At 39.8% G+C, this 12,100-nt stretch overlaps 1 protein-coding gene across 3 annotated transcripts in view; it reads right to left on the bottom strand.

The window, feature by feature from the left end:
* The window catches only part of clip2 (CAP-GLY domain containing linker protein 2), a 32,830-nt gene extending 21,974 nt beyond the window's left edge, over positions 1-10,856 (bottom strand). For 2 of the 3 annotated variants that reach the window (XM_007563867.2, XM_007563868.2), the window contains exons 1-3: positions 10,355-10,855; positions 7,334-7,550; positions 673-1,172 (exon numbers count right to left, since the gene is read on the bottom strand). In XM_007563867.2, coding sequence (XP_007563929.1) covers positions 673-1,172; positions 7,334-7,448 — 615 coding nt within the window. In that variant the 5' untranslated portion in view covers positions 7,449-7,550; positions 10,355-10,855. Of the gene's footprint in view, positions 1-672; positions 1,173-7,333; positions 7,551-10,354 lie in introns of all 3 variants that reach the window. The other variant, XM_007563866.2, reaches the window with a different exon arrangement.
* Between the last annotated feature and the right edge of the window lie 1,244 nt (positions 10,857-12,100).

Genomic DNA, 12,100 nt, shown 5'->3' with positions numbered 1-12,100 from the left:
CAACTTTTACTGGATATAGAGAGCTATTTTCCAGCAATACTGAACACTAGAAAGTGTTTTACACTTGAGGCATGTTCACCCAGTTTCACCCAGAAATGTGCACATTTATACCCTGAATCACAGATCAGTAGGCAAACTGGCCTTAAGTGCCTTGCCCAGGGGCCCATTGACATGACTGAAGGAGCTGAACCTACAGCCAGAGTCGCCCTAGATGTTTCTACACATTTTCTTGTCAAAACTCCCAACTTTTCCAGACTCATGTTTTTATGGATGGATGGACAAATGAAAGTATCAATCAATAGATTGTTTAGACCCAGGGGTGTCCAAAGTGCGGCTCGTGGGCTATTTGTGGCCCCTGGATTGATTTTGTTTGGCACCCAAATGATACAAATGTGGCCCACCATCACAGGTGGCTGATGCAGATGTGGACTTTAAATTTTTAATTAGGGGAAATTTTTTACTGATAAATTAAAATCTTGTTATGCCTTGTTTACTGTTCAGCAGAAAGAAAAAAATCCTTGCAGTTTTGATACTTTTCTGCCTTCTGGATTGCCAAATGTAATTTAATTTGGCCAACAAGACAACAAATATGACCCTCTCTCCCCGTTCAGAATTTGAATGCCTGCCTTTTCCAATCACATCCATCCAATCTACAACTAGTGATTTACTCACCAGAACTCGATCTCCAACTCTCAGGTCTTTATCTCCACCTTTCTTAACCGAGCCGCTGTCCGACATGTTGGAGCCCGACTCATTTCCCGTTTTCACGGCGCTGTTGAGGAGACCTTCTCTGAGCGGCACCACCACCCTCTGGCCAGCAGGGGCGCCACTGCCGCCTTGTTGAGTCTGATTCTGGGCCGAGTCGGTGGAGTGGCTGTCGCTCCCCTCTCCGACCGGCTGTCGGGTGAGCTTGGAGGGCCGAGTGAAGATGCCCTGGAGGGGCTGGCACTCGAAGTAGCGCACGCCGCCCACCGACCCGTCGTTCTTGCCAACTAGGTCGTTCAGTATGACTCCGGCCCACTGTCCGGGGGCAAACTGGGTCTCCCCCAGGTAGGAGATGACTCCGGGTTTGACGCCGTTGACCCACACCTGTTCGCCAACAGTGTAGTCTCCTACAACATCATCGCCTTCCTCTGAGATTTTAGCTGGAGTGACAGCCTTCGGTGGAGTGCCTAAAAAACACAGACATCACATTTCATCTGTGAATTTTGGCAGTTTCTTGTATTGTTCTACTAAATTACCTTCTCCCACTTAACTGTGACATTCCTGCAGGGGGGAAAAAAATGCCTATGCGGCAACATTCAGAAGGCAGATTAGACAACACTCTAATTCTTTGTGAAAAGTGGGTCAGAGACACGGTATCAGTGACATGCCGGTGATTAACCCTGCCATGCTGCCTGGGATGCTGCCTGTTTGACACATAGACAAGCTGCATCTCAGCAGCCTGTAAGGGTTCCATTAGCATGCGGTCAGGTGCGCAGCACTGCCTGTCTAGTGTGTGTACAGCAGTAGTGGTTGGTGACAGTCTACTTTGTATAGCACCAAGAAGCCAGAGGCTTTTTGGGCCTAAAATTGTTGTGCTTTATGTAGCTTATGCCTCAGTTGCTCACATATGGAGTTCTGAGAGATGTAAGTGAGACGGAAAAATCTATTAAAGAAGAAATGTGATGATGTGGTGGGAAGAGCTTTGAAATGGTGCCAGAATCTGGAGAAAACACAGGGTCACAGAGGTTCCTCATTAGGCAGATGCCTTTCAAATTGGGTCGCTCTGTTTTTGTTCCATTTTGGAGCTGGGCTATCAAAAGATTTTTTTTTGTTCTCTGTTAATTAATTGCCCTCACTGGCCATTAATGTCACAAGATCATAAGACAAAGGAAGCTAATAAAAATAAAACACAACTAATAGCGACAGAGTTTTGTGGAGCATTAACTGCAGGTTCCGTAAAGAGATCTGTCTGGATGAGCAGTGAGAACCAACAGTGGTTTGATTGTGATGTGATGCAGGTTTCTTACAATGTCATAACCATGGCTTTTTTCAGCCATTGTTTACATCCAGATTTACGGACTTTGGCGTCTTTTGGTGCAGCATTATGATGCATATCTCACGTCAGTGACGTAAAAGTTAATAAAATACAACATGACTGTTTAAAACCATTGTATCCGATTTAGGAACACACATAAAAGTGGTACAAATCAGTGATCGTTGCCTAAAAGTCAGAGAGCCCTGGTGTACAGTATACTTCCCTACATTTTCAACTGCATTGCTAACACTGTCACATGTCTAAGCAAATACCACATGGCCAAAACCACACCAGAATTATAAATGACAACCAGATGGAAACAAGTATTGGTTATTTTACCTGTGGAACTGATGCTATGTGTTAGAAAATAACTACAAGAGACAATGGCAGGCACTTTTGTGTTTTTATTTATTTCTGCAAGAGCAAGATTTTTATTTTTGATTTGATTTATTTGTTTTTATTTCTGCATATGAAATGCTATAATTTGAACCGAAGAAACATTTATCCCGTTAGTTCACATTTCATTTCTGTGATCGCCATCAGCTGACCTAAAGGACAAACTGTGAAACGCTGGCAGAAAGGTGTGGCGTAGGAGCATAGTGTGTGAAGAAGCTGTGAAGTGTACGCCAGAAGGGACAAATCGGTTCAATAAGAGGGGCGGGATTACATCAGGGATGAGCTTTGGGCACCTTCGTGTTTGCAGTGTTGATGGACAGGTTGACAGAGGAGGTCAGCAGCAATCCCCATGGACAACACCGTGCTTCGTAGTGAGATGGGGGAGCAGGTGGAGGAGAGTCTAAAGAGGTGGAGGTATGCTCTGGATAACAGGGGCACTTTTAGACTCAAACCACTAGTACTTTTTTGGATATACTACTTTAAAAATGCTTGCAAAATAATTTTTGTCAAGCAGGTTTGTAGGTTAAAAGACTCAGTGTGGCATTTAAAACCTGAGCTAACAACATGATCCGGGTTTCTTAGGCAACACGGAGGCAGGGGCAAAAGGATCGTTGGCAGAGGGAAGACTGGAAACACAGCCTTTACTTTCACCATTGTGCTTGGCCACCTCCCACCACCATCTGAATCCCACTATTCATCGACTGTGCACAATGAAACCTCCACAGCTTCCTCCCGGACCCTCGCCTCCTCCTCCTCCCTCTAATTATCCCCCTATCTCTCACTGCTTTGGTCTCTCTTTCACACACACACACACACACACCCTCCTCTCTCTTTAAATCCACTTTTTATGATCATTTTCAACAGTAACCACCGCCCTCAGTCGCTTAATGTTTGGTCGGATTTATCTGTCGGGAAGGCCTGACATTGTGTTTTTGCATTCAGCAGAGGTTGTGACAGCTGTGGACGACAGATGGAGGGGGTGTTGGGTGGCTGAGCCTAAATGTTCTTGACTTTTGATCAATTTGTTGCTTTTAAATGCCTCGCGTCGTGGTCCAATATCATTTAGCACAATAGTGAGAGTCATGACCAACATTTAAAGGACAAAGTTGGACATTCAAGGTCTTTTCTATAAACACAAACAGGCTTTAATTTATTTTAAAATGTCACGTTTATCTTGTGGATCATTTTGATGTGTGAGGAAATAACTGGAGGGTTAATATGTAACATTGCTAGGATCAGGGGAAGCATTGCTCTTGTTAGATGGTAGTATTTGGTTTATTCTGCCCAATGCTACAGGCTATGATGTTTTTAATTGTTGCATCACATGAGCTCACATGGTTTCTTAGGTTGTCTACTGAACAGGACTCCTTGTACAAAACGTTTCAAAGGCAAGCTTTGCATGATCAGTTTCCAGCAGTGGTGGGCAACAATAACTAAAATGATAGTTGCGCTAACTCTAAATCACTAATCATAAACATTAGCTTAGCTAACACTAAAGCACTACACAAACATGGTATTTAGGTCTGCTAATGCTAAGGTACTATAGCAACACGGTAGTTAGTTCCTCTGACGCTAAAGCGCTAAACCCACCTGTTATTTAGTGGGAGCTAATGCTAAGGTGCAATACCGACATGATATTTAGTTCTGCTAACCCTAGGCCACTACACCAATATGGTATTTAGTTATGCAATTTCTACTCTCACTCCACTGAATAGACATCCTCAAATTAAAAGTGTGTATTTGTCTAATATTTTCAGAGTGACATCACACAACTGCAGGAAAAGAGGAATTCATCTTAGAAGTTTTTACAAATGTATTTGCCAGGGAAGCACATCTACAGCTAAGGACCTTGCTGCTGCAAATCGATTTTCCAGAGTTTCAGGAGAAGCAGAACCAGGAGAGGTGGCAGGCTCTGTTATTTTCACCTCAAAAGCAGCTAAAGCAAAGCTTAAAGCTTCCTCTGGACGCCGAGCCAAGTCTTCCGACACAGTGGCCCCTCTCTCTGACAGTCGCAGCAGCTAAAACTAACAAACCGTGGGTTGGGATTCAGAGCATGAGGCCGGGTCACTGTGAAGATCATCTGCTGTAGAAAACAGATCCCTCTGTGTGTTTTTAGCCACATTCAGGTAGAAAGGATAGAATAAAAGTCACAATGTCTCATCTCATTGCTCACTAAACTACTAAAGATACACCGCTTCTTACAACCTGAGCTGTGATTTGTTTACAGGACTAAATAAAACCTACTTGATGATTAACCTACAACCCTTTTCCACCACATTCTGTGAATTTTCTCAAAACTATCCACAGCTGCGACACAAGCAAATTTCTATCTCTGACACACCCGAATATTTACTGTGTCAGCTCCCAGACAAAAAAAAGTCAGAATAACATACAGCAGGCGATTTTATGTGCCTCCATCTTTTTTCTCAGCATCCAAAAGTGAATCAGCTTCATATTCAAGATGTATTTTGAAATAATGAAGGGTGTGCAGCTGTAAATACCAAACATGGTATTTACAGCTGCGTGCACGGCTGTAGGAAAGTCTTAGTTTTGCCACTTGATCAGGCTCTAGTGTTTATGTAGCAAACTTCTAGGAAGAAGGAGCAGATTTCTATTGAAAAAGTTTTTTTAGGGTTAGGGGAAGGATAGGATAAAAAAAATATAATAAGGACATTTGTTTTAACCAGAAGAAAAAGTAAAAGACAAGTAAATACTATCTATCTATCTATCTATCTATCTATCTATCTATCTATCTATCTATCTATCTATATTTATATAAACATTTAAAATAACAGAAAAAGTAAATTATAACTAAATAAACTTCATTTTTACCAGTGTCTAAACTAACTTTAGCACCAAAAGTTAGCAATAAATCTTGTACCACTGAATAAACCTGTTAACTGCACCACATTAGCACAGAACTGCACATGTGGGTTGAGCAGCAGAGTTGAGTACGTGGGTTGTGACCCCTAACAACTTCAAGTCAGAACGTGTTCACAAGCACAATTTGGCTTCATTCATTAACATCGGTTTTGTTCAGAACACCAGGTGGTTTATCAGCCCTGCTTAAGCTGTGTGTGTAACGCCTGTTCATTACAAACACTAGTCAAAGTTCATTCACAAAAAAACTAAAACACTGAGAGAAGAGAAGTAAAGAAGAGAGAAGAAGAGAGTAAAGTTTGAGTTTAACAGAATCAGAGTGGAGATTTTAGCCAGTCAGATATTAGCCCCCCAAAGAAAAATCACCACCAGGCCAAATTAAAGACTTGGATGGATAACTGAGAGGAATGTTTGTTTTTTCTGCTTTCAAGTGGCTCTAATGAACCAGGGAAAGAATGCGCTTTCTGCGCTCTGATTGCTCACATATTTAGAGGTCGTGCAGCCTGAAGCCAAACTGTCTTATTTTACACTCCAGAACTGAAACAGGAAGACAGCAACGTAAAACCAGTGAATCTGAGAAGGTATCTGCAGAATATCACCCGACAGTGTTCAGTCGAGGTTTTAAGAGCGCTCTAATGAAAACCCGCAATCAGCGTGAACCCCGGGCACTGGTGGTGGATGTAGAAAAAGGGCGGCCGTTCTCCTGTTCCCATCGTCAGGCTGTAATTTAGCACAGACATGCGTGTGAAGCTGTGAGAACAAGCCTGTCATGTGAGCTACAACTGAACGGCGTAAACAGTGTGGCTCTGAACAGCTGGGATTATTTTAGACAGGATGGTAATTTGGTGTAACTGAGCAATAGTGAAAGATTTACTCAGCAGCTTCGCTGTCCACTTTCTGCTTAACGTAATCATTTTATGTATGAACGTTAAAAATCTTTAAAAAATATATATTTTTCTTCAATAGCTGTGCTTCAATTCACCATAAAACTGTGCAAATTGGAATTAAAAAAATAAATCTGCTTAATGCAAACACTCCAATTTTGAAAAAATCTTAGGTTTTTCACTAAAAGGCTTTTATCTACGATAAAATGTTTTTTTCCGGCTGTATCAAAATTAGTGTATTTTGCAAGAAACTGCAATGGAAACATCCGTTTTGCATCATATGAGTCACAAGATTAAACAATCAGATGTTGCCACTGGTGGAAATGATGAATAAGACAACAGGAAGTGGTAGGAGGATGATATCGTGGGATGTTTTCAGTCACTTATCGCGTGAGCAAACTTATTCACCTGTGATTTTAGTTGTGTTTCACATTTAATGGAATTGAGAAATTGTGTTTTTCAACAAAGTTTCGCACACGTTTGTAATGGAAATGCAGCTACTGTCTGAAGTTACATCAGACCAAACTTCTCTTAAGTTCAAAATTACCTATTTTTTTCTAAATAACGAGAAGAAGAATATGTCAGAGATTATTTATTCATGTCTTCAAAATAAGAAGACATTAACAGAATAATTACTCTCTTTAAACAACGAAGGAAAACCCAGATGATGATGTCATAGGTTTGGAAGCTCCTGATAGGTTAACTAGTTCCACTAGCAGATTATTTCCCATATAACACAAATATTTATTTTGTTATAAGCTAAATAATCTCCCAATAGAACTTGTACATGTTTAAATCAATATTAAGGAATAACTGTTTTAAAACAAACTCCTACATTTTGCTGAAAAGTTACTTGCAAGTCAGTTTTGTCTTATTTCACATGAACTAAGATATTTGCACTAGGAACTAGACCAAAAATACTTGGTAAGGTTTTATGTTTTTGCACGATAGAACAAATAAAAAGGTCAGAAATCAATCCAGTGGGGAAACAGAGAAATGCCCTGGGACCAGAGAGACACACTGAAGACCTTGAGTGTGTTTCCTACAACAGCTGTGTTAGGCTGACTGAGTCAGAAACACAAATAAATGCTCCAAGCCACTTCCTGCTGATGAGAAGAAATATTCAGGGAGTTTGGAGAAGGAAGTGACTTACTGTCTTTAGTGGTGACGGGGCTGGACGTTCCACCCACGGAGCTCCGTCCCACCGGGCTGGAATGCTTGGCCCCACGGCCGGGAATTTTCAGTCCACTGGATTTCAGCATGTTCATTTTGCAGGAGGAGAGACACGGCGGGGATCTGGAGCGATCTTCTGGAGGCGTACGGATCCGGTACTAGATCAAAGAGCAGAGGCCGTCATTCTCCATGTTTAGCTGAAAGAATGAAATAGAAGGGAAAAGATGTTAGTACACAAACAATACAAAATACAAAGGTTAAAAAAAAGGAGGGAACTTGTCAAGTCTCCACGACCTCAACTCTGACAAAACTGAAAAGAGGAATGGAACGGGAATGGGAGAGATTTGCAGCTGCTTAGACAGACGAGGAAAAAACCAAAAACTATCAATAAAATGCTTCAATCGGTTTATACTTGTAATGGTTTCATTTAGAATAATCAATCTATATTTTAATTATTTCAAACCAAGTAATGAAGACCTTCATTATAGACACAGAGATATATTTCCAAATTTTATATTTCCGATCCATCGGAACAAACTGACTCAGATTGATAGTGAAGTTTGTACGGTGGCCTGGCTGTTTTATCTGTGAGCTCCAAACGAGACGAAACAAACCAAATTCCAGACAAAACCAAACAGATAACAGCTGTAGGAGGATGGTCTATTACAACTTCTTGAGCCTTTTCAAACTATGTTACACTCAACAACTACAAGCTTTATTGTATTTTTTTATGTCTAAGTATTGCATAACTGGGAAGTGGATCCTTTTTCATTAATAAAAATCTAAAAAAATATGGCGTCATCCCTTTATTTTCATACCCTTAAATTAAACCCTAGTGCAACCAAATGCGTGTTTAAATCCAGCTGTTCTGTGACTTCTTGAATCTTTATTGAACAAAAATGTTCCTAAACAAACAGGTTTTACCTTAAAGAATAAAACATCAGAAGAAAAGGCAAGCTAAAGAACCCATTGTGAGATAATCAAAGGACAAACTTAAACAAATATATAAATACATATTTTAACGAAAGCATACAATAAGAATAAAGAAAAGAAAGAAGAAAAAGCATCCACACAGAAAAAACCACCGAAACCAATAAATAAATAAATAATTAAAAACCTCTGTCAGAGGTTTCTGGAAAATATTTTCTGTAATTACACATTTTCTTGTGTTTTAATAACTTTATATTCTACTATGCTAATTAAAAGTAGTTCAACATGTATATCTGTCCCCAAAAATGAACCGCCAGGTGCCATGTTTAATTCGGAACAGGAAGTCATGGTTGTTTTGAAGCAATCTGATTGGCTGACAGGTTTTAGCTTTGAGTTACACTGCCCCCTATGGGATTGAAATGTTTAAAATAACCATATGGTCGTGTTTGTGTGAGTTTATGTTGATGAAAACATTTCAGAAACCAATCCTGTGTGTACAATATTATTATTATTTTTTTACGTATAAAATTTGAAAATATTTCCATTGTGGCAGAGATATTTGTTTTTATAAAAATACAGCTACTTCTGTACAAGGTCTAAAATTCTGTTGTTTTCAATTTGTGCGACAGAAAACTTTGAACTTCAAACTGAGCTCACTGGGAAACACGGTGGTGGCAGAATGGAGCAGAGATGCATCTAAAGGTTTCAGGATGGAGCCCTGGAGGAACAGAGTTGGAGTGCTAGAATGTTAAAGTCTTGACCAAAACCCAAGAAAATCTGTATTAAGACCGAAAAAAATCGCGCTGCTTTCCATACAATCTGACTGAGTTTGAGCATAAAAAGCACACTATTAAAACCATGCACCAACCTGTAGTAGTAACCCGCTTTGATAAATCATGGATAAAACACAACATAGTTCTGAACGTTCCCAATAATGGACGACATACCAGAATTAATACAAGAACGCATCAAAGACTCATTGCAGAAGAAGCCAGAGTAACATCTGAAGCGCGTAGACTTCACTTACCTCAGTCAGGGTCAGAGATCATGACTCAAACCATGAGAAAGAGAGCTTCAAGGTAAAAACACTGGTGTTCAAGACAACTTGTTGTAATTGAGGAAACTGTGAATTTGGATCTCAGCAATAAAATCCTGGACAACAATCAGCATGACCTCAAGCATACCTGCAAGTTTACAACTTAATGGCTTAAACAAAACAAAATGAAAGTTCTGAAGCGGCCTAGTCCAAGTCAGGACTTGTCGCGGAACTTTAAGCAAGCCGTTCGTGCTTGAAACGCCCTCAAATGTGACTGAATTATAGAAAAAGTCAATCTATGCAAGTTTGCTGCTTATGTTTTCTGCTTAAAAATCTAAAATATATTCTAAATTAGCTATTACACACATTTAATCTGGGACAACCACACCATTAGTTCACTTTGATCAACAAGGGAGGTAATGCCCTTTCACTAAATCTATTTTTCAAAAGCAATAATAAGAATAACAGTTATTTTCTTCGTATATTTTTATTGTGAAGTAATAGTCTCAGCACTCAGCAGGCTGATATATGTCCAATGTAGGCCGGTGCCCAAGTGGAGCATGTCCTACAAATCATGGCCCAGAGCATATTAGGAAGACATAAAGCTGCTATAGCCTCAAATAAGAAATGTTCATTTTGTTTGGAGCTTTAACATTTGTGTTTGGAATTAAATTAAGCGATTTTCATGCATAGCGTTGGATTTTACATCTTATTTACACTCATTTTTATTCAGAAAAAATTGTATTTTACGCTTTAAATCAGGTCAATCAAATCAAACTGGCCAAAATTGCGATGCTGGTGGTTTAAAGCTATGTTTTATATATGGAATAAGCAATAAGGCCTTAATATATTATTTCTATAGGGACAGGATGGACAGGTTGACCAAACACAACGCCAGCAGTTTGATCTATTGTTGTAGCTACTGCGGCAGGCAGCGTGGTTCACTTTGCCCTTCACTTCCACCCGAAAACAAAAAAACAGACAGAATTTTCGAAAATGTCTGAAATGACTCAAAACATGCAGGAAAATCCTCACCTTCCTGTGTGGAAATGAAGAGTCCGAGGGGTGTCCGAGAAGCGGCTAACTTCTAGGTCCTCACCGGCGGAGGAGGGGGAGAGACAGGGCGGATTAGTGCCTGCCACTCCCTGGGATGCAAATATGGATGCTGAGCCAAGAAAAAAACTGAAAGGGGAGAATCAGCGTGGATCGGCGTGGATGATGGAGACAGACCGGTGTGGGGTTAGCAACCGTCAGCCTGCCGGTTCATGCTCCAGGGTGATAGCTAAGACGGCTAGGAAAGGATGTCGAAGAAAAACGACTCTTAAAGAAGCCGAACCGTTTCCGAAATACTTTCAGTCCAAGTTTTTTTTCCGTTTATTTTTATTCCTGTTTAACCGATTCGGTATCTCCTCCGCTCTGGTTTCGCCGGTGCTGGTGGTTTATTGGGTCCAGCTCAGCCTCCCGTCTCTGACTCAACCCACCGACTGGATCGAACAAAGGGGCTGGGAAGAAGAGCCTCCTGAGAGGAGAAAAAATGAGACTAGACTACACACAGTCTGGCTCATTTTCCTGTTGTTTTCAACTTAAAAGTATGGAGTTATAAACCGAAATAAATTTATATTCGCATTCCCTTTATCTCTCATTGGTACTACTTTTTTAATCGGATTGAACAAATCCGAGAAAGGGACGTTTTTCAAACGTAGACATGATAATCCGCTTAGTCTTCTCATTTTCTATGTTTCAAAAATACTGAATCTTTTATGTAAATCAACTAAAATAACACAAAAAGTCGCTCAATCATGTTTTATGTGTTTATAACCTCAATCAATTATTTTTGTATATTTTCACACATTTCAACTCATTTGACACAGCTAGCGCATGGAATTTTTGGATTTTCAACATAATTTATAGTGGTAGGGGCGGGGACACTTTTCTCTTAATGCTGTGATTGGACGGTGGAGCCATTATCATTTTAAGAGCTCCCTGATTGCACATTTTTGTTTCTCAAAGGCATGGCCAGTTTGACAGTCCTTACCGCGAAGACCTCCGCTGCTGCACTGATTTACTGCTGGATAGAGCCCCAGAAAAACACACACACACACAAAAAAACACATACCAATAAGGCGCATGCGCATTTGGACAGTATGCTAACGCGGCACCCATATTGTGATAGGCATTTCTGTTGAAGCACACAAAAACTATTGAGCAAGTCAGGTCTGTTTTCAACGATTTTAGCCCAAGCAATGTGACTGTTTGGTCTGGGTTGATGCTCTCAAGCATTAGTAGCACAATTAAGCACTTTGTCATTTCTATTTTCCATGACGGATGGGATATAAATAAAGTTTAACTTACTTATTCCAAATTAGAAATTGGTGTAAATGTTCAGTAAACCAAGTCAAATCACTTTGACTCTTTCGCAACATAATATTAGAAAGAAAAAAACAAAACATTTATGATAATTACATTTGGTTTCTGGTTTTTTTTTTTCATTGAAAAAGAAGCATGAAATTACAAAGAAACCTGCAGAAACAGTTATGAAAAAACACATAAGAGGCTAACTAGTGGAGTGAGAAAAACAATTACAAATTTTAAAGTAATATTCCCTCAGTTTGTTTCCAAATGAAATATTGTCTAAAATATTTTTTTAACATATAGAAACTTTTTAAATGTCCTTGTCTTATCTTCTTTTAGTTTAATTTAGCTGACAAATTGTTTTTATTTGTCTGTGTTTATTAGGAAAAAAGTGAAAATGTAAAAGAAAAGAATTTCTGTATGATCTCG

The sequence above is a fragment of the Poecilia formosa genome, unplaced genomic scaffold (assembly GCF_000485575.1).
Source record: "Poecilia formosa unplaced genomic scaffold, Poecilia_formosa-5.1.2 Scaffold152, whole genome shotgun sequence".
Taxonomy (NCBI): Eukaryota; Metazoa; Chordata; class Actinopteri; order Cyprinodontiformes; family Poeciliidae; genus Poecilia; species Poecilia formosa.
The sequence above is the reverse complement of the archived record's forward strand: the minus strand, read 5'-3'. Positions and strand labels throughout refer to the sequence as shown.